The 23,579-nt window shown below is 30.2% G+C and overlaps 1 protein-coding gene across 3 annotated transcripts; it reads right to left on the reverse strand.

Annotated features, from left to right (window-relative positions):
• Nucleotides 1–12,273: 12,273 nt before the first annotated feature.
• AMS (basic helix-loop-helix (bHLH) DNA-binding superfamily protein) lies at nucleotides 12,274–15,427 on the reverse strand. 3 transcript variants are annotated; one of them, XM_089716945.1, is made up of 9 exons: nucleotides 15,298–15,427; nucleotides 14,690–14,801; nucleotides 14,433–14,609; nucleotides 14,240–14,318; nucleotides 14,082–14,150; nucleotides 13,300–13,953; nucleotides 12,957–13,220; nucleotides 12,702–12,878; nucleotides 12,274–12,605 (listed from the first exon to the last, which is right to left on the reverse strand). In XM_089716945.1, the coding sequence occupies exons 2-9, from the start codon at nucleotides 14,785–14,787 to the stop codon at nucleotides 12,414–12,416; spliced, it is 1,710 nt and encodes a 569-aa protein (XP_089573071.1). In that variant the 5' UTR covers nucleotides 14,788–14,801; nucleotides 15,298–15,427; the 3' UTR covers nucleotides 12,274–12,413. The 3 variants fall into 3 exon arrangements, with proteins under 3 accessions (XP_089573071.1, XP_089573098.1, XP_089573116.1); XM_089716972.1 differs by lacking the exon at nucleotides 15,298–15,427 and adding an exon at nucleotides 15,095–15,262; XM_089716990.1 differs by lacking the exon at nucleotides 15,298–15,427 and adding an exon at nucleotides 15,081–15,262.
• Nucleotides 15,428–23,579: the final 8,152 nt, after the last annotated feature.

Raw genomic sequence — 23,579 nt, forward strand, 5'->3', positions numbered from 1 at the left:
AATCCCTCGCTTTTTCACATATCTCTTTGTACTTTCATTCATTGAGCAGACATTATCTTTGACGTTGGTTTTGTTCCATATTTGGAAATCATATATTGTTTTCAATTTCTATCTCAAATGCCATTGGGTTTCCTCAATTTGAGATTTGAATCATCTCAGCAAATGTATATTATATTTGCCCATGTACATTATATATAAATATGAGTAAATTGTTAAATAATCTTTAATATAGCCCAGATCTATTATTCATAGAATTTGTTTGACTAGAATATACAATAATCAGAAGCGTACCTTGATCCATAACCGCATATCTATGTTATGGGTTACCTCGTTGCGGCAATTCGATTCTCACCATAACATCAGATCTACATTTCTTTCTCTGGCCTTTTGTCCGTAAGTTTTCTCTCAATGGTCAGACAGCTATGGGAATTTCTTTTATGAGCTCTCTCAAACAAGCTATCACCGTATGTGCTTGAGGCAGCCGTCACACTCTCTATTTTATTTTCTTTTCTATGTTCACCCTAAGCTGTCGATTCCTTTTACTTTTATAAGGCAAAGGAAGGGTATTAAAACCCTAACTGACTCTTATCCATTAAGCCCAATAACTATCATCTTGGGCCACTTTAAGTATAACCAGCCCTTTAATCACATGGGCCACATATAGATTATTAAATAATCTAACAATCTCCCACTTGGCCCATGTGCATTTCTTGAATCTATCATGTTTACTTTAATTAGAATTAAGATGATTGGATTATGGCGGTCACAAGTTATTAATCGACATGATTCCTTCCATATATCACAGACCACTTTAATTCATAAAACTTTAATAAAGAAACCTTTCAACAAACAATACATTGTCACAATCAGGTGTTATTGTTATCTCACTCAAACCATCATTGTATACATCTATAATGTGGATAACACATAAATAAGCAAAAACACATCTTTAATTGAATTCCCAAGTATCACAATAATATGAGCAAAACAACCATATGTATATATATATACAAGTTTAAACATCATGCTAACAAGGACTTATCTATAACGCCCATCCTATCAACATGGTCAGTGCAGATTTTAGGCGGTAAGCCTTTAGTTAGCGGATCCGCTATCATCAGATCAGTACCGATATGCTCAATTGACACTTTGTGTTTTTGCACTTCTTCTTTCACAGATAGGTACTTTAAATCCATGTGCTTTGCACTCTTAGAGTACCTGTCATTCTTAGAGAAAAAGACAGCTGCGGAATTATCACAGTAAATTCTCAACGGTCTAGCTATACTGTCGACAATGCCTAGACCTGAGACAAAGTTCCGCAACCACAATGCATGAACAGTGGCCTCAAAACATGCCACAAATTCAGCCTCCATAGTGAAAGTAGCAATGACAGACTGCTTTCCACTTTTCCATGATACTGCTCCTCCAGCTAGAAGAAACAAGTAGCCAAATGTAGACTTTCTCGAATCTACACAACCGGCATAGTCTGAATCCGAGTATCCCACCACTTCTAGATGGCTGGACTTTCTATAAGTGAGTATATGATCCTTAGTGCCTTGTAAATATCTAAGTACTTTCTTTGCAGCTTTCCAATGGTCCATCCCGAGATTTCTTTGATATCGCCCTAACATTCGTACGGCGAAACTAATATCCAGTTGAGTACATGTCTGAACATACATTAAGCTCCCAACCACCGACGCATATGGAATAGACTCCATCTCTTTACGTTCCAAATCATTTTTAGGACATTGCATTTCGCTGAACCTATCTCCTTTTTGAATTGAAACTATTCCTGTGGAGCATTTTTCCATTCTGAATCTCTCTAATACCTTATCAATGTAAGCTCTTTGAGACAATCCTAACAGTCCTTGTGATCTATCACGAAATATTTCTATTCCAATCATAAAGGATGCGTCTACCATATCTTTCATTTCAAAGTTCACAGAGAGAAAACCCTTTACATCATGCAACAACCCAACATCATTCGCAGCAAGAAGAATGTCATCAGTATATAGGACTAACATAATGAGCTTGCTCCCGCTGACCTTCATATAAATACACCGATCAACAGTGTCTTCTATAAAACCATATGAAGTGATGGTATTATTGAACTTAAGATACCATTGACGGGAAGCTTGCTTCAGTCCATATATTGACTTCTTTAACTTACACACCAAGTTTTCCTTTCCTGTGACCACAAACCCCTCTGGTTGGTCCATATATACTTCCTCCTCTAAGTCACCATTAAGAAAAGTTGTCTTTACATCCATTTAGTGAAGCTCTAGATCATAATGAGCCACCAAAGCTAAAATAATTCTTAAAGAGTCCTTTTTGGAAACTGGAGAAAAGGTCTCTTCAAAATCAATGTTACCCTTAGAGTCCCGTTTGGTCTTAAAAACCCATTTACAACCAACTTGTTTGGACCCCTCAGGCAACTCGACTAAATCCCAGACTTGATTATCACTCATTGATTGCATTTCTTCCTTCATGCCATTAAACCACTTTTCAGAATTATCACATTCCATGGCTTTCTGGAAAGAGACTGGATCCTTATCAATGCTCAATTCACATTCATGCTCAAGTGAGTAAACCACATAATCACTAGAAATAGCTGGCCTTCTTTGCCTTTATGACCTCCGTAATGCTATTTTTTGTGAAACAACTTGATCGTTCGTGAATTGTTCATTATTTGCTAGTTCATCATTTGTATGGTCATTTTATGGGTTCGGAATGTTGCATTGTTGTTCAATCATGTTGTTAAACCATGATACAACAAGTGGAACAAAAACCGAAGAAGAGACATTAGGAAAATCCATCTGAGTTGGATTTTCAATCTGAATCTTTTGTACATTCACCTTATGTGGTTTACTGCTCCCACTAATTTGGCCATTTTCAATAAACCGAGAATTACCAGACTCAACAATTCTCGTACTATGGTTAGGACAATAAAATCTGTACCCTTTTGACTTTTCAGGATATCCTATGAAAAATCCACTAACCGTTCTAGCATTAAGCTTCTTTTCATATGGATTATATATCCTTACTTCCGCTGGGCAACCCCAAACATGAAGATGCCTCAGACTAGGTTTCCTTCCCGTCCACAGTTCATAAGGGGTCTTAGGAATTGCCTTACTAGGAACCCTATTAAGTAAATATGCTGCAGTCTTTAATGCATGCATCCATAATGATAAAGGTACAGTGCAATTATTTAGCATACTCCTAACCATTTCCATAAGAGTACGATTCCGCCTTTCAACTACACCATTCTGTTGAGGTGTACTTGGCATTGTGTATTGCACACAAATGCCATGACTTTCAAGGAACTTTGCAAATGGACCTGGACATTGTCCATTTTCATTAAATTTACTATAATATTCACCACCTCTATCAGATCTCACCACTTTAACTTTTCTATTTAACTGCCTTTCTACCTCATTAATGAATATCTCAAGGATATCCACTGATTGAGACTTTTCATGCAGCAAATATACATAACCGTACCGTGAGAAATCATCGATAAAGGTAATAAAATATTTTTCACCACCCCAAGAGGGAACATCAAAAGGACCACATATATCAGTGTGTATAAGTTCAAGCAATTCGCTGCTTCTTGTGGCTGGATTCTTTAATGTGTGCTTAGTTTGCTTACCTTTAATGCAATCTATACACACATCCCAGTCAGTGAAATCCAATTGAGGTAAGATTCCACCTTTCACTAACCTCAAAATCCTTTCTTTTGATATGTGACCTAACCTTTGATGCCACAAGAAAGCAGAACATTCATTATGTGCACTACATTTAATACCTATATTGTGTTCAACATTAAACAGGGATTCAATAAATTCAGCATCAAGATTAAATCGATACAAACCATCAATCAAAGTACCAGAACCATAATAGTACTTAAGTTTGTATAATGAAAAAACATCATTACAAATCTTAAAACTGAAACCAACATTATCCAACCTCCCAACAGAAACTAGATTTCTAGCACATTCAAGAACATAGAGACACTTTTCAAGATCCAAATAACAACCAGTGTCCAGGATCAATCTATAAGTCCAAATTCCTTCTATTCGTGCCTTCATTCTGTTTCCCATGAATAGGAACTTTTCAGTTTCGTTTATGGGTTGGATCGAAAGAAATCCCTGTATAATATGAGACAGACGAGTAGTTGCACCTGAATCTAACCACCAGGTATTATTAGGCACTTCAATAAGATTTGATTCAAAACATACTGAAACATAAAGTATACCTTTCTTTTCAAACCAAATCTTCCTTTTAGGACAGTCCTTCTTGAAGTGAACATTCTTCTTATAGAAGTAGCACTTCAAATCCTTTTGGATTTGGCCCTCATTAACCTTCATTGGGGCACTATTCCTTTTCTTGCCTTTCTTCCGTGATTTGTTATTGCTACTACTAGCTCCATTATGAAATGTGATATTGATAGAGTATTCCTTCAATTTCGTTAATCTCCCTTCCTCTTGTATCAACATGGCCTTGATTTCCTGAATGTTCTATTTTTCCTTAAGGGTGTTGTAATTCACCTGGAACTGACCAAACTCAAGAGGAAGTGAGTTAATAATAAATTGAACTAAAAAGGATTCACTCACATCTATTCCCATTGATTTTAGTTTGGCTGCCAAATTTTGCATGCCAGTCACATGATCATGAATGGATTGTGACCAATCAAACTTCTTGGTCGTCAGCTCATTCATCAAGGATCCTACGATGGACTTGTCAGCTATGTCCGATTGGGAGTATTCCTTAATTTTCAGCATATACTCTCTCGCATTATCTGTTCTGGGCATTGATGGCTTAACATTTTCATTCGTTGTCATCCTTATTAAGTTCAAGCTTAGCCTGTTAGACCACTCCCAAGCCTCATAATGAGACTTGTCAGCTTCAGTGCTAGTCTCTGTAATGGCTGCTAGCTTTTCAGAGACTAATGTTAGATCCAAGTCCAGAACTCTTAACTGATAATGGATTTGTTCGCACCAATCAGCATAGTTCAATCCATTGAACTTAGTCAACAAAGTGCCCATAGCAAACATGTTAAAGGAAACTGCAACATTACACATATACTCGTACGTTAATGCTTTGAGTAAACATAAAATGGATTCAAACAAATAACAACTTTAATTATGCATCTAGATTCACCTTTGGGTAATATTTAAATGCATAGCTTTCATCAATAATAATGCCAAGAAGAAAAATACTTTAATAGACTTTCATTGTGGAGCAACTTGTGAGCCTTTATGCAAGTCAGAGAGAAGCACGTCCGTGCTACATTACAGCACGCCCCGTGCTTCTCTCTGGAAGTCCATAGCACGCTCGTGCTCATTGCAGCACGCCAGTGCTCCATTCTGAAATCCAGTTACGTTTTTTTTTTTTATTCCTTTCAACTATTCAATAATGCTCCATACAATATGCATGTTATCTTTGGATATACATTCATATTAATTAGTCCAATGATAAGTCTATTTAATGCCATTGATTATAATTAATGGTCTATCTTTGGGTAACCTAACAAATTATAATCAATGATTTGAATTGTTCAATTTTAACTTTTATGTCATTTAAGGCATCACACAATCATGAACAATTGAAAGCTGCATAATTAATGTCTAAACTAATCAAAATAAGACCACTTTGATGACTAACAAGTTTTCCATTCATTAAACATTGATTTATGCAAAACTTTTATGAGATTGAATTAAGATATCAAAACTTTAACGACATAACCCAATAATAGGTCATAACCATTCTCTATAAATAACAGCCTAATCAGTTATAGAGTATAAAGAAAACAAACAGTTTTTCAATTCCTATAATTTTTGGCTTCGCTTATATCAGAAAAATCAACTTCACAATACGAAATTAATTTTCATTAATTAAGCCAAATAAAACACTATCAAACAAATCTAGAACAGGTATAGGCTCTGATACCACATGTTAAACAATCTTTAATATAGCCCAGATCTATTGTTCATAGAATTTATTTGACTAGAATATACAATAATCGGAAGCGTACCTTGATCCATAACCACATATCTATGTTATGGGTTACCTCGTTGCGGCAATTCGATTCTCACCGTAACAGCAGATCTGCGTTTCTTCCTCTGGCCTTTTGTCTGTAAGTTTTCTCTCAATGGTCAGAGAATAATCAATAGCTATGGGAGTTTCTTTTATGAGCTCTCTCAAACAAGCTATCGCTGTATCTGTTTGAGGCAGCCGTCACACTCTCTATTTTGTTTTCTTTTCTGTGTTCACCCTAAGCTGTCGATTTCTTTTACTTTTATAAGGCAGAGGAATGAGATTAAAACCCTAACTAGCTCTTATCCATTAAACCTAATAATCATCATCTTGGGTCACCTTAATTAGAACCAGTCCTTTAATTACATGAGTCACATATAGATTATTAAATAATCTAACATAAATATGTCTATATGATTTCGTGGAAGAGAGTTATATCTTTCATATGAATGATTTTTAATTTAACCATTTATTAACCCAATCTTTCAACTTGTTTAAATTTATTTATTATTTGAGTTTCTATAGTTGCAGGAATGGGGACTTGGAGAGGTGAAGAAGAAAAGGACGAAAGATAGCGCTTTATAAGGATATTTTAGTCTTTTACTAGATATTTAAAGGCAAAAATTATTAAAATTGGACGGAATGACCATTTAATGTGACAGAATCAAATCTCGAGGACTAAATAACTAATACACAAAAATACAAGAATGAGTTAATTAATTTTGTAAAACCTCAAGAACGAAATAATTATTTTCCCTAAAATGAGAAAGGAAAATTATAATTTTATATTAATATTTTGCTCTAATATATAACATCTCATTTATTTTTAACAATGTATAGTTTTTGCCTCTGTTATGTTATTTTATACCTTTGTCAATCATTTTGCACTATCTCGTTACATAATTACTATTTTGTTTCTGTATTTTAGCAAAATTAATTAATTTTTCACTGTATTATTAACTATTTTGTCAAAATTAATTAACGTGTTATTATATTTTATGGAAAAAAATAAAAAAAAATTGACATGAAGGTATAACAGTGCTATAGAAGAAAAAAATAAGAAAAAGAAATTATTTTTAAAAATAATAATAATTCTTCTGAAAGAAAATAGAAGATTAAGTTATTGGCTGTATTTGGTAATGGCTTTTTAAGTAGTCAAAAGGTTAAATATTATTTTTTTATAGTGTTGATTAACATAGCATTTGAATTAGCTTTTAAAAGTTTATATAGCATTTGATAAAAAATTAACTCATATAATATTTAATTTTTAATATTTTATAAAAATTTAACAGTTAGTAATTATAAAAATAATTAAATTTTTGCCCACCAAACCCATTAAGTCATTCGTGAGTCCTAACTTTTATAAATGCTGAGAAACAGAATGAAATTTAAAAATTGGAATATTGACCGAATTTTCAGTCTGGATAATGAACGCTGGTCAAGACTATAGAAATCAAAGCACCGACTTAAATTGTAACGGCATTTGGTTTGGAGAGGGACACATGGCATTCTATAGACTTTTCTTCGTAAAAAAAAAAAACAAGAAAACGCAAAATTGGTGTGTTGTGTTTGGACCAAGACAAGTCACTAATTTGTCATTTCTCTAACGTTATGTTATCTATGTCAACTTTCATTTAGATGTATCTTTTTCAATTTTACCCTTTTAATCCTTCTAATTTTATTAAACTTTTTTTTTCCTCAGGTTAAACATTCAATTTTGCTCTTAAATTTTTATTAGATATCCTGTTTAATTCAAATTGAACTTTAGACTAAATATAACTTAGAAAGTCCAACTATGAAACAAAATCGTTTTGGTTTTGCTAGATTCATTTTTCATTTTAATAACAATATTTGATCTTTTCATAAGTATTAAAAAAATGATTGAACATATTAATTTTTTAAAAATATATAATAAAATATCTAAATTGACCTTTTTAAAATTAAAAACTTATCGTCAATTTTGCTATAAAACACTTAATAAATATGGATAAAATTGAAAAAAATAATTAATACATCCTTAAAATCCTAAATAAGCATTTAAAGTGGAACAAACTAAAATGTCCATTTGTTGCTATTAAAATGGTACGGATGAAATAGTATTGTATACTCCTTCCATCCAAAAAAGATACTCATTTTGTCCCAAAATATAAGTCGTTTAAAGTTTTTACGTGGAGATTAAGGAAGCAATTAATTCTCCTAAAATATAAAAAAGTCAAGAGTAATTTGACTAAATTACCCTCTATCTTAAAACCAAGAGTCACTTGTGAATGTAGTTATTCTATCTAATGTAAATCAGGGTAAAAATGGAAAAACATCATTTATTATTTCTTAAAATATTTAAAGTTATATTTTGGGACAAAATTATCACTCAAAAACATTTATATTTTGGGACAGAGGGAGTAGTCCACTTTCTATTTTCACACAGATTAAGAAAGTAGTAATTATAATGGTTAAAAGACAATTTTATTTATATAACTTTCCTATTATGCGCATCTTAAATAATACATGAGCAATTATTATATTGAAATAATAAGTAAGAATTAATGAAGGTTATTAAGAATAAGATAAACTTTAATAAATGTATAATAGACAATTCAAGGATTAAATATAATGCAAAAAATGAAAGTAGACTATATTTTGGAACAAACCAAAAAGGAAATATCGACTATCTTTTTAAACAGAGGGAGTATATAACTAGTCCTATTTAATTTTAGGCCAGACAAAAAAAAGCCTGAACTTTAACATTTTTATCAATTCTAGCCGGTTCTTTTAATTTTATAAATCAATACCGCGTATTTAATTTTTTGTATCAATTCTAGCCTCCATTTGTCTTTCATCAATTTCATGCTAATGTGATAATTATCTCTCACAAGTATGCACTACAACATCCAATGTCAGCACCAAGTCATATATCCATGTATATTAAAGAAAAAAGCCTCAACTTTAACGTTTTTATCAAATATGGCCACTCCTTGTAATTTTATCAATCAATGCTGCAAACTAATTAATCTTGATCAAATGATTTTGTTACATTAATTTTTATTAGTTAATAATAAAAATTGTGAATATGTTTATTAGTAAATAATTGTGAATTTTATTTTAATTAAAACATTTTTTAGCTATTTGTTTGGTTATAGAATAGAATGAGACATAAATCTAGAATTAAAGCGGGTAGGATTCACTACAAAAAAAACGGCATTTTGCTACCGACCAATCGGTCGCTAAATTCAATTAGCGACCAATTTGCGACCGACAAATATCGGTCGCAAATATGCTCGTCGCAAAATATTTTGCGACTGATTTTTCGTTAGTCGCAAATTAGCGACCGATCAAAATCGAAAAAAATCGGTCGCAAATTTTGGTCGTTTTTTCAGTTGGAAAAAGCGGTCGCAAATTGGTCGCAGAAAATTCTGTTGCAAGTCAGTCGCAAATCGGTCGCAAAATTAAAAAAAATTTTAAAAAAATAAATATTATTATAAAATCCAGGAAATCTTACTATCAAAACAAGCCTAAAGGCCAATAAACTTACACTTAAACAAATATAAACAAGGAAATTGTATAAAGACAGGCATTTACTATCAGAAAAGAAGGCAACTTATGCAAGGCCATATATGGCAAGCTAAAGATAGAAGCTCAATCATGCAAACAAGGCGGCGAGGAAGAAGCAAAATCAACCAGAAATGAAAATGACCTTAACTCCATACATATCGATCAATGAGCATTCCTAGGTAAACAAATTGTGCACATCAGCACCAGTATTTGGACTAAAATATCATGCATAGAGCATTTTCCTTCACAGAATATTAACATGCAAAACTCATTACAGTATTTTGTGATCTGTGATTGTACAATTAAGGCAAATTATAAGCACATATGCGCAAAATATAAGTAAGGCATCCCCAAATTTGGCATCCAACATGTCTCAGATTCCTGAGCTTATAAGCTCACTTAGCGAGTTAAAACAAGGAACAGTATTCAGTACACCGACGGGCAACCTTGCAATGGTCTATTGGATAAAAGTTACACATCTAATTTTTTTGCTGCTCCACGTCATGAAAATTAAGCAAAATAAATCATTCATACAAACGCAGACGCTTGACAAAAACCCTGCCTAGCATGAACCAAACACAGCATTCTTCCAGTAAGGAGAGCAGTTCATCACATAATTTATAAAAATAGTGAATTGAAGCATTTATTCAGTTAGTTAATAACTCCACCTTGCAGAATTACCCGAATGTAAAAAATAAAAAAATTTCAAACCACTAAAGCATAAACAATCAACATCTGCTTCTAGTACTCTTTAAAATTGTTGTTCCTCACACAGTAATTTCACAACTTAATACCAGTGTCAAGAGAAAGAAAAATTCAATCTAAACACATTACTATGTCAATTTACAGGTATAATCATCTCTATATATACCATTTGACCACAAAAATTACGTCAACGTCCATTAGATTCAAGATGACCTGCAACAGCGAAAAAACAAATCCAAACTACAATATCTTTGAACTACAAAATCCAAAAAAATGCAATATCAATTTTACCGTCATACGTTATTCTCACTAAAATATAACAAGCAACGAAAACAGAGTGTAAATCAAGAAACAAGCGTACGCAATCAATCCACGATGTTCTTCTCCTCCATCAGCCACTGCTACCAGTAGATTCGTGCAAGCCCTAGTTGCCTAAATCACAAAAACCCCTGAGACCATGAATCTGACTGGCCCGCCCTATGGCATGAATAGAGAAATTGCCGATAAAATCACCAGCGGCGTCAGGAAGGACTTGAGCGGCGCTGCGAACAGAGGAGAGGAGAGGAGGAGAAGAAGAAAGAAAGAAGAAGAAAGAAGAGGGAGGGCGTCTAGCGTTTAAAGCCCTAAAATTTGCGACCGACTGGTCGGTCGCAAATCTCATTAATATCGGTCGCAATTTTTTAACTCAGCGACGTCGTTTTACTTCGCAATAAAATTGCGACCGATTTGCGACTCAACCTGTCGGTCGCAAATCGGTCTCAGAACTTATTCCTAATTTTGAAGCGCGCAATTTTGCGACGGAAAAAACGTTGTCGCAAATCGGTCGCAAAATCGGTCGCAAATCCATAGTACACTTGTCGCAAACTGAAAAACAAACTCGCGGGAATTTTTAGCGCTACAATTAGCGACTGTTTGTCTATAGGTTGCAATTCGGTTGCAAAATTGCGACCGATTTTAGGCGGTCGCAAATTGGCGATTTTTTTGTAGTGATTTAGTTATAGTTCAATGGTTATACACTCCGTTTGGTATGAATGAATTCAAAATTATGAAATTTATTTGTAAATAAATTCTAATATAATTCATTTGTGAATGAATTTTCATGATTAATTTAAAACAGATAATTCAATTGAATTCCACATAACTATGTATGGAATAAATTTATAATGGAAAAATTCAATTGCTCTTGTTTACTAAAGTACCCTTAAAATAATAATTTCACAAAAATAAATAATAAATATCAATTATATTTATGTTGTGCTATATAATTTTCATATTTTTATTAAAAATAAATATATAAAATAAAAATAATATTAATAAAATTATTGCATTTAATTTAGTAATATATATAACTTGAATCTCTCTCCTTAATAATAAAAAACTATTAAAATAAAAGATGAAAAATATTTAAAAAATACAATAATAAGAAATTATTTTTCTGAAAAAATAAAAATTTTAAATGATTTTGGTCAAATTTGATAAAATAAATAAATTAAATAAGTAAAAAATTGAAAAATTGACTTTGTAGAAAAAAATTGGTAATTTTGTCATAAAAAGTTGGATGGCTTAGTTTTGTGAAATTCATTTAGAAATTCCAACTATTTTTATGGAATTTAGTATAGTTATGTTCAATTCCATAGAATTGAAATCTATATTTTTTTTTCATTTCAAACACAAAAATATAGACTTTTAAATGAATTCTATAAAATTTCATGGAATTCATCTGTTCCAAATTCCAAATTAACAATGGGGTAATACAAAAAAAAAAAAAAATTGAGATTTTTTTTCTTTTATTTTGCAATAAAATAATATCATGGGTTAACTAGCTTCTATGCACTGCATTAAGTTTGTCTCTTGAATTTAGTATCCATGCTAAAAATAAAAATTCTATCACCAACCTTTAAGTTATTTATTTATTTTGAGGAAATCCACCAAATTTTAAGTTGATCACATGCATATATATATATATATATATATAGTATCTCCTTTGAGCCTAATTAATTAATAATTATATATTGAAATATGGTTATCTTGTCCATATATTAAATAGAAAATATAATTAATTAAAGTAGCAACAACGTTAGTAATTAAAATGTAACAGAAACTTGTTCCGAAATTAATTATACTCAACCATGAAGGTTGTGGAGGTGGTGGTGATTGGAAGTGACATGGCCATTGTGGAGGTGGTGATGGTGGTGGTGGTGATAGTCCATGCCGTTACCATTATCTGAAGCTGGCCATCCTCTTGGATGGTCTCTTGTTAGCTCTAACAAAGAGTTCCTCACATAATCTGCTTGAACCATTTCACTATCCTTCTTCTGCCAAAAAAAAATAAATAAATAAATAAATCAAAGATAATTAAACTCAATTTGATACATACATGTGCAGGACAAGGAACGGCTTAAAGCTCTAACCTCTACTTTGAAAACATTTGAGACAAGGCCTCTGCAGCTTGTTACATTGACGTTGGTAACTTCTAAGCCAAGAGAATCCAATGCCTCCATTAATCTCACAAACCCACCTGCCTTATGCTCACAAAATACCTTTACAAAGAACTCATTTCCATCTATTTGAGCCACTTCTACTTGGACCTGCAATTGTTTCATTAACTAATTAATTAATTAATTAAGAAATGAGTTATTAAACATGGGATTTATCTAATTAATTACCTCCATTTGTTGTCCCTTATCATGAAAATTTTCTGACTTTTGCTGATTCAATTTTGGGCAGCTAACTTCTGATGCTCCCGCCTGAAACCCATTTCCAAGACCTCCATTTTGGCTTAGAGTTTCTGATGGAATATTGCTTTGATTCCCATTTTTGCCATCTTCATCATCTGAATGCTCTTTAAGCTCATCTTGCAGTTCTTTTTCTTGCTGCTGCAACTCCTTCACAAATTCAATTGCATCTCCAAGTATGGCAGCCTTGTTCAGCTGATCACAAAAACACAACATTACACATAAATATACATAAAAACATCAATAATTAAAAGGTAGAAGAAGACATAATTACATTAGAAATTTTGGGAACCAAGGCACGTAGATCATAGAGTCTCCCATTAAGCCTTTTCCTTCTCTTTCTTTCAGCATGAAGATTTTTAGCTTCAGGTTTTCTTCCTGTTCTTCTCATATATTTAGCATCATTTTCGTCATCAAGTTCATCATAATTACAGTCCATCGAATCCGATTTCCCTTTCTCCTGTTTAATACACTCTTTATCATCCCATTGCTTCTCTTCTTTATTATTACTATCACTTATTACTGATTTCTGAATATCTTCAACTCCATGAACAGCGCCTTCGAAGAAAGTATCATCACAATTTTTAGTCTTGTAGTTCTTATTATCCTCATTATAATTAAATTGCTGCAAGAAATTCATTGGAGGACTGCATAGAGGGACTCGGTTTCCGGAGATATCATATGCTAAGTTATTCAAATCCTCTAATGCTTGATGTGCCAGCTGGAATTGATTAATTTGAGGGTGATGGTGATGATCATGATCTTGATCAACAGCTAGAAATGGTTTCGAAGATTGTTGTTCACTGTTCATGTTCATATTATTTGCAAAACTTGCTTCCATGTTGGTTGAGTTTATAATGGCTTCTTGCTCCCTTATAATGCTACATTGAGATGTTACAAAATCTATTAATTGTTGATCTTCAGATACCTGTAATTAAAACAATAATTAGTTAATAAATAATTTTATATTTATCATGTAAAGATCATTTTTGAACTTTAATTAATTAAAGAAAACCTAATATTTGTATTGATCATTGAAAAGGGTTGTCACTTTACTTGTTTAGTAACAAACAGCTCTAATAGTCCTCCAGGAACTGGTATCAAAGCCCTAGTTCCAACTGTTCCCTGAATTAATAATAATTAATATTAATTTGAAAATTAGGGATTGTAATTTATTTATATAGAAAGAATTAAAGGAAATTAAACTCACTCACTTCAAGAACACTTGAATCTGAACAACTAGAAAAATTTAGCCATCTGGGTTGGTTTGATATCAAGGTCTGTGCATGAATCCTATTAAAAGAGATAGAGAGAACAAATACAAAGCAGTCTTCATGTAATGATAAACTAATAACTAATAGTTAAGGAAGGTTAAACGGAGAATAAATTAATATACAAAACTTATACCCAGAGTCTAATGGGATTGAAGTGGGCAGTTGTGCAAGAAGTTCACAAGATTTAGTTCTTTGGTGTTGAAAGATTAAATCCCTACAACAAGAAGAAGAAAGAGGAAATTGAACTTCATCTCCACCATTTTTTATGTCCTCAGTTCCACCACAGCAACACTCCATCCATTCGAGAAACCTACAAAAAAAATTGAAAAAAAAAAATAAGAGAGAGAATTTGATTATGTAATTTATAATATAAATTAGTATTTTTCTAACCTTTGGTCATCACTAAATATCCAAAGAACACAATAATCCCAGCCTTTCAAACCCACAAGAGGCCTTAGTCTTTCTATGAGGCTTTGAAATACATTCATGATGTAATATTTACCTGCAAACAATTATTGGTTAAAGCCATATGCTATATAATTATTAACAAACAAGACAAACATACGTATGTATACTAATATCCATTACAAAGCACACAATTTTATTTATCTAAAATATACTAAAACGATAATGCACTTTCTATAAAGTCAGAGTTTGATATATAGAAAAATATTTATAAGTAGCGGCAATTATGAACTCTAGAATGAATCCGTTATTCTTATACTGAAAAAAAAAATACTGAAATATGAAAAAGATTTGAGCGTTAAATCTATGATTTCACCTGTAATTACCTACCGATAAAGATATCTCCCTTTTCAACCAAACAAACTTAAGCAAGAAAAACTAAAGAAATGATGAATATGAACTTCAAATGATAGCTACGGTTAACTGCAGCATCTTCCAACAGAAGATTAGACCCAAATCATCATACCTCAGCATCTTATATGTTTTCTTTTATTTTAGGGTTTCTTTAACAAAAGAAAGATAGAAAAATTTACCTTTTTCCCCTAATATATATATTATTATTCCTAAAACTTTCTCTTTTTATGCATCTGTGATGGAGTTTATATCTGGTAGGTAAACTGCAGTGCTTGCATGAGGAAGATTATATATGAGCAGTGCTAAATGTACAAGAAGTGGATGGATAGTCTTTATAATACAAGGTAGGTAGAATTATAAGAACAGGAATCGTTGGATCACTTTAAATCAATGGTTGAAAATTAGGGATGTAAAATTTGAGAAACGTAGTGGAGATATGTGTAATTAGAATAATTAAGTATATATAATTTGGGCCTTTTATGATGGAAGGGGCATATTGCATGAGCTAAGATGGCGTACAAAACCCTAACTACCTTATATAAGAGTATTTCATCTATTTTGGTTAGCTAGTCTTTCGTGTCTCAACTACTCTACAAACATTGACCCAAAAATGTGCACTCTAGCTAGTTAGTTTTAAAATCAGTGAAGTTCTTTATCTATATAGGGAAGATAGATAATTAAGGAAGGAAACATTTGGTTGAGTAAATGTGGTTGTCTCCCATTTGATGATATTTTATTACTTGATAGAAATTAGGAACTCACACTCATATACTATATACTATTGATTTCTGATCTATTGGACAAAATTAGCTATTTTGATAGTTATTAACTGTTTTAGTAGCGTTTAACTATTAGCTGTTTTAGTAGCTTTTTATGAAACGCTAAAAAATTAAACATTACATAAATTAACTTTTCACCGAACGCTACCTTAACCTCTAAAATTTAGTTCAAATGCTATAACCATAAAAAAAAAATAGCATTTTGATTGGTTACATAAAAAGCTGTTGTCGAACATAGCCTTCAACAAATACTATTCAGTTTTTAATGAAATACCAAACTGAACCACCTTAATTTAGGAATTTATTTCAGTTCATTCATACGTTCAGTTGTGTTCGGTTTTTTGATAATTTCAGTTCAATTTTAGATAAGACTAAATTTTGAAGTAAATGACAAATTTTTAAAAATTAAACCAAATTAATTCAGTTCATTTTGAAAAATTAATCGATTTACTGTTTGTTATAAAAGCTTTTATTTATTTTATTTAAATTAGTTCGGTTTACCCTTAATACTTGATGGAATAGGAATTTACTTTTCTTTTTTAACATATATAACCTTGATTTCATTTAAGATAATCTTAGGGTCATACTATTATTGAAATTTAATATTAACTTTGCTTTCTTTTTAGAGGAGTTTCTTTTATTTGTATATTTATTGGTCTGAAATACGCATTCCATACTCGAAATGAGAGCACTATTGGTAAAATTCGCTTGAGATACAAAGTTCATTTTCACTGAGCCAATCAATGGTTAGTTTTTTTTTTTTTTTTTTTTTGAGAGTCAGGAAGCCATTAATGAATTGTTGCTATCACCTGAGGTGGTGGGCTGATGATAAAAACGTTGATCATCTGCCTGCTTGATTCAGATTCAATCCTCCATGACAGTATCCTATTAAGTATGATATCTACATATTGACTCTGCCAGCGTCTCTCCTCTAGGAGGCAGTGTTTCCTGTCAGTGCTCAGGGGTCGTACTCCCTATCAAGGTGTTTTAAATCAGGATGAGCCGATCGGACAGTGACTTGATCTTCTCATTTTTTTTCTATTTTAGTGTGTCATCGAAAATAGTTGCAATCAAGTGCCTCTACTTGTTAAAATATGCAATTAAGACCGATTTTTAATGTGCTGGCAGGTTATGTGGACATATTTAGTTCACTCCACCCCTTTTTGTCATATAATCTCCCCTTTAGCCCTCCATTAATTACCCAAACACCACATAGACATGTTATTGCTCTCTTCTCCTTCTCCTGGAACTTTCTTTCTCAGACCCGTTCTTCTCTCTCTGTCTCTCTAAATCCTCACCTCTTTCAATTTCAATCTCCTCTAAAAACCTTCGCCACCCAAAGCCTCTAAAACCCTAACTCTCCAAGTTTGGACACCACCCCAAACGAAGATATCCATCTCTTTATTAACTATCATGGTGGTCCTCTAGTGTTAGTTTAGTTTATTTTTGAAATTTCTCATTATTCTAAAGATAAGCCTGTGACTTCATTTTTAGTATGAGAACTGTGATTTATGAATGCAATAGCTTTTATGAAAAAATGTTCCAAATAACATTGTTGTTCTTCCCATTCAAAGCGGTGTGAAATTCAGAGGGTTGCCACAACTGATTGTTTTGCTTTTCTATGAGGATGGTAATCTTTTTGTAGATATGGCAATATTTTGTTGAAGGAATAAATTTTTTTCACTACCTTTATTACTGAAAGGTATGCAGTCATCAAGCAATAATTCTTCAATGGAATGTAGATTTATTTACACACTGACAATTATTATTATTATTATTATTATTATTATTATTATTATTATATTGACGAAGAAAAATACAAAGATGAGCCACGACATTGCTTAGAGAATTGATTTTTTTTTTTTTTTCTATAAAAGGAGTGCCTTTTTGCAATGAGAAAGAAACTTACATGTGGTTGATCATGCAGAAATCTCCGATTGAGGAACAAATCCCTTCAACTATGGTAGCTGTGTAAATAAAGGCAAAAGTGGAAGATTATATGACAAAATGGATGAAGTGGATTAAACACATCCACATAAGCTGCCAACACATTAAAAACAGATCCCACATTGAGTGACTCAGCTTTCCGGCTACCCAAACCGGCCACAACCACTTAATTGCACATTTTAATAGGTACAGACACTCGACTGCAAAAGATTTCAGCGAGACACCAAAATAAAAAAAACCGAAAAGTTTAATCACCAAAGTTTTCATTTTGCCTTGTTAAAACGGTGAAATGTGAATAAAACTGAAATGACTTGATTTATGTGTGCTTTAACGGTGATTGGGCCCAAAGAGCCCATTTCTCTCAAAATTCTGGTCCATAGTTTTAATCTCTTTTTAGCCCATGTCATTAGCGAGACGGAGATCTATCACCATTAGATTAATATCTGATTGTGAATGATTAATTTGAATAAAGCATATTATTCATTTGGAATAAATGAATTAAACATATATAAAATTTATTTATAAATATAAATAAAACTTTTTATAGAATATCCATGTGTGTGCATTAATTGTTTGTTTGCTATTTAACTAATAAAAAATAAATATACTTCAGCTTGGTCAGATAACATGGGTTACTTATGACTTTTAACGTAGAAAAGACCAGATTGCCGTCATTTAACACCTCATTGTCGTTACTTTCCCTAAGACCTCATTCTCATCAACATCTTATCTTCGATGTAATACTTGACCCATTTAATCAAATACCCAAACCCGTTTTAAATGAGTTTTTACAGATCGGAGACCCACGAAAATCTGCCGACTTCTATCTGTAGTGGCGAATGACTGTTGTCTATAAAAAATTTGAAATGTTCAGATACCACATATAATTAATCCTATTAAAATATAATAAATCAAAAGACCAATATAAATTGTAAGGCACTTGGTGAGAGAGAGAGAGAGAGAGAGAGAGAGATGTGTCATTAATGACTTTTGTCTATAAAAAACAAAAACAAACAAACACAAAATTGGTGATCAAGTCGCGTATGAACCCATGCATGTAATCCTTGTCAATTCTCTAATGTTATGTCAAATCCGTTTAGATATGTCCTATTTTAAATATAACCTTTTAATATGTCAAATTTTACTTCTACCAATTTAAATTTTACGAAGACATCCTTAAAATTATGAATTTTGATCATATTGCATCACTCTTCATATCAGCAGTAAAAGTTTTTTTTGGTGTTTTAGTATTTACATGTAAAATATTTCATTTGATGTATAATTAGAACTCCCTCCATTTCACTTTAATAGCAATAAATATGTATTTTATATGTTCCACTTTAAACATTCATTTAGGATTTTGAAAATATATTAATTTTTTTTTTATTTTTCCTTATTTATTACTCCCTGTGTTCTGTAATACTTATCTTATTTGAAATTTCACGAAATTTTAGGCCCCTTAAAAAAATATTAAATTTATCTAAGTTACAATAAATTATTGAGTAAATTGACTATATTACCCTTAAATTAATACTAATTCTCTAAGAAAGTATTAAATTAAAGTAATAATTATTGATTATATGCAAAGGGTGAATATGAAAAAAAAAAATTTATTAGTCATTCAAACTACAAATGTGATAAGTATTTTAGAACAAATTATTTTTTCAAATTTGACAAATATTATGAAACGAAAGTGGTAGGTGTTTTGCACCAAAATTTAATAGCGAAGTTTTTAATTTTAAGAAGTTAATTTATACATTTTATAATATATTTAGAAAATCAATATATTTCAATCATTTTCTTAATATTTGTGACAAGATCAAATGTTGCAATTAAAGTGGAATAGAAGAAGTATAATATTTTGAATAATAACTTCACATTTTTGACTATTTATAGATATTTAATCGATGTAATTTTACAAATTCGAGTATTCAATAGAATAATTTTTCAAATTTAAATATAATGGGATATTTTTCTCATTTTTTCTCTACCATCTTCAGCAACAGGATTTGTTTTCTATTTTAAAATATTTTTTGTTTATTTTAAAGTAGAAATGGTGTTGATCTATCACTTGAATAATGGCAATTACAATTAAAAAAATAACTCTTTCTTTTTCACTTTTTTTTTTTTTAAATGTAAGGGGAGCAAACGCTCAAAAGACAACAAAAATTAAATTGAACAACTGTGGTGAAAATTGAAAAATAATATCAATAATGTTGAAATCAAGAGGAGGATTGTCCAAGTAACGAGTGTCTGTCTATGTAAGGGAACGCCACAGTTTGTCAACAAGAACTCAAACTGGCATCTCTCTGGTTTTTTATTCTTAATTTTGATATTCTTTAGTAAATGCAGTAATGATGGCACTCGTTAGAAAATACACTGCTCCCAATGCCCTGCACAAGGGCTGCTCCATGAAAAAAGGAAAATTTATGATTTTATATTAATATTTTGCCCTAATATGTAACATCCTCATGTATTTTAAACCATATATAGTTTTATCTTTAATTTTTACCCATGTTGTTTTATTTTATATTTCTGTCAATTTTTTTGTACTTTCTCATTACATAATTACTATTTTATTTTTGTATTTAACAAAATTAATTAATTTTTCAGCATATTATTGACTATTTTGTCATAATTAATTAACATATCATTATATTTTGTGGAAAAAATATAAAAAAAATGATAGTAAAAAATATATCAGTGTTATGGAAGTAAAAAAAAATAGAGAGAAAAATTTGTATTTTTATAAATACTAATAATTTTCCCAAATGAAAATGAAAAATTGAGTTATTAATTCATTGGTGAGTCATAACTTGTAAATGGTAAGGAATTGATGCTCCACTTATTTCTGTAAAATAATTTACAGGAAAATAATTTATTGAAAAATATTTTTTAAATGATTTATTTTATATTATTTTGTTGTAATATTGAAAATTAGTTAAAAATATTAAAGTATTTGTCTCATAAGAATATAAAAAATATTATACAATAATAGAAATTTAATAATTTAAAAATTTTTATTTTTAAATATGAGAATAATGCAAAAAAATGTAAATTATGACAGTCGTCGTTGGCTGATGGTTCTAGCCGCTAGTGACCAACGAAAATGATCGGTGGTAAATAGTAACTGGTAGTAGTGACTGTAATAATTAATAAATTAAAAAATATAAATTTATAGGAGTTTAAAAAATATTTTACTCTTTAAAAAATGAGAAATTATTTTTTTTTAAAATGACTTAATTTTCTTTTGACAGAAAAAATTATTCCATCAACTTATTTTTCTAAACGCTTGAGATAACAAAAAATTATAAAAATATTTATCTATAAATTATTTTACCAAAATAAATGAATACGAAGCGAAATTTAATTTTGATTGACTAAAAGCTAAATGGAATTGGAATATTGACCGAATTTTCAGTATGGGGAATGGACACTGGTCAAGAATACAGAAATCGGAACACCGACTTAAATTGTAATTGTAAGTGCACTTGCCATTTGGTTTGGAGAGGGACACATGTCGTTCTGATAGACTTTTCTTACTTTTCTTCATAAAACAAAAGAAAACGCAAAATTGGTTTGGACTAACACGTCACCAAGTCATTTCTCTAATGTTATACGGTCTCCCGTCATAATAGCCGTGATATTTGAAAAAATTTTATTTTAAAATCATTTATTATCTTAAAAAATAATAAAATTTTTTTCATATTTATCATTTATATATTATTAATAATTATTACTTTAATTTAATGTTATTTTTAAAAAATTAGTATTAAATTAAAGGTGATATAGTTAATTCACTCAATAATTTATTATAATTTAGATAAATTTAATCTTTTTTTAAGAGGCGTGAAATTCTAAATGTGACAAGTAATATAGAACACATGTAATATATGTCAACTTAAATTTAGGTATATCTTATTTCAATTTTATCCTTTTAATCATTCTAATTTTATTAAACTTTTTTTTTCCTCAGGTTAAACATGCAAGTTGACTTCTAAATTTTTATTAGATATCCTGTTTAATCCAAATTTAACTTTAGACTAAATATAGTTCAGAAAAATCCAAATATGAAACAGAAAGGATTCGTTTCTGCTTGATTCATTTTAATATTTTATATTATTAGTTCTATTTTAATTTTAATGGCAAAAAGTAATCTTTTTTATTTTTTATTAAATTCAAATAGTATGTGTTTTAATTTGTAAATCAAATCTAAGCTAAGTAAAAAAAATCATAACAGGTTTAACTTAATTGTAAAAAAAAATAATTAAAATAAATTAAGAATCATAAGGTACCTCATTATTTTGATTATATATTTGTGTAAAAACTATTAGTTCATATAGTAAAATATATATTATTTTAATATATATATATATATATATATATATATATCAACAGTGTCTTACATGCGGAACAAAATGCATAATGAATATACAAATTATAAATAGATCATTTTAAGATATAACCTATATAATATATATAATATATGAAAGAAGAGAGATCCATCTTAAATGACAACTAAATGTAAATCTCTCAAATTGTCAAGTGTAAGGAGAGCAGTTATTTAGCATAATTGTAAGAAAATAAATTATTTTATATTTTCAGATAATATCATATAAGAGGATAAAAGAAAAGAAAAGAAAACTAATATTAATAATCAAAAATTATTTTATTTGAAAATAAGAAAGGAATATAAGGGAAGAGAATTCCCATAATTTTTTCTACAAAAAAATTAAAGGTCATAAAAATAAATTTATAGAAAAAAATTAATTTTATTTTTCTTTTATATCTAAAAAGTTACTCCGAAAGAAATTTTAGTTTTTTCTTATTTTTTCTTAAATTTAATTCCGAAAAATGTCAGTATTTAATGAATTGGCCAGACATAATTTTTCTATTCCCTGTTCGTGAGTTTTTTAATCTAATAAATTCTCCCTCCCTTTTAGCTTTGACGAAAATTGATCATGAAATGACTTTTAATCTCAACTCTTTACTCTAATTGTAAGAAGATAAGTTGTAATGACATCAATGGTAAGAAGATAAGTTGTTTTATATTTTCAGATAATGTCATGTAGGAGGAAAAAGAAAAGAAAAGAAAACTAATATTAATAAACAAAAACTATTTTATTTCAAAATAAGAAAGGAATATATGGGAAAATAATTCCGATAATTTTCTCATCAAATTAGAAGGAAAATAAAAAACGATAAAAATAAATTTATAGAGAAAAATTTATTTTTATTTTTTTCTTATCCAAAAAAATAGCGTAAGTTTTTTTCGAAAAAAAATTAGTTCTTTCTTATTTTTTCTTAAATTTAGTTCCAAAAAATATTAGTATTCAATGAATTAGCCAGATCTAATTTTTCTTGTTCCCTGTTCATGAGTTTTTTTTAATCCAATAAACTATCTCTCTTGTTTAGAGTTACGCGTCAACGAAAATTGATCATTGGAAGAAATTGACTTCTAACCCTAACTCTTTACTCTCTGCATTTTCTTTTCTCTATTAATTTTATTTTTCTTTTATATCTAAAAAAATAACATAAATTTTTCGGAAAAAAAATAGTTCCTTCTTACTTTTTCTAATCATTTGTTAATAAAGAAAAGACACAAAAACAAATTTAAAGAAACACTTTATTTTTTCTTCGTAATAAAAAAAAAACCTTGGTTGATTAGTTTGGTATATGGAGTAATCTCATATACTAGGAGTTAGGTTGCACGGACACAAGACATAAGATAAGGG

The sequence above is a fragment of the Jatropha curcas genome, chromosome 1 (genome assembly GCF_041381405.1).
Source record: "Jatropha curcas cultivar XTBG-Jc1 chromosome 1, XTBG_Jcur_1.0, whole genome shotgun sequence".
Lineage (NCBI taxonomy): Eukaryota > Viridiplantae > Streptophyta > Magnoliopsida > Malpighiales > Euphorbiaceae > Jatropha > Jatropha curcas.

Bases quoted from the DNA above. Each gene is read 5' to 3' on its own strand.
- AMS (XM_089716945.1), bottom strand. From the start codon at position 14,787: ATGAATGTATTTCAAAGCCTCATAGAAAGACTAAGGCCTCTTGTGGGT. The intron at 14,610-14,689 runs GTTAGAAAAATA...TTTTTTTTGTAG, and splicing joins ATATTTAGTGATGACCAAAG to GTTTCTCGAATGGATGGAGT. The intron at 14,319-14,432 runs GTATAAGTTTTG...CTCTTTTAATAG, and splicing joins TCAATCCCATTAGACTCTGG to GATTCATGCACAGACCTTGA.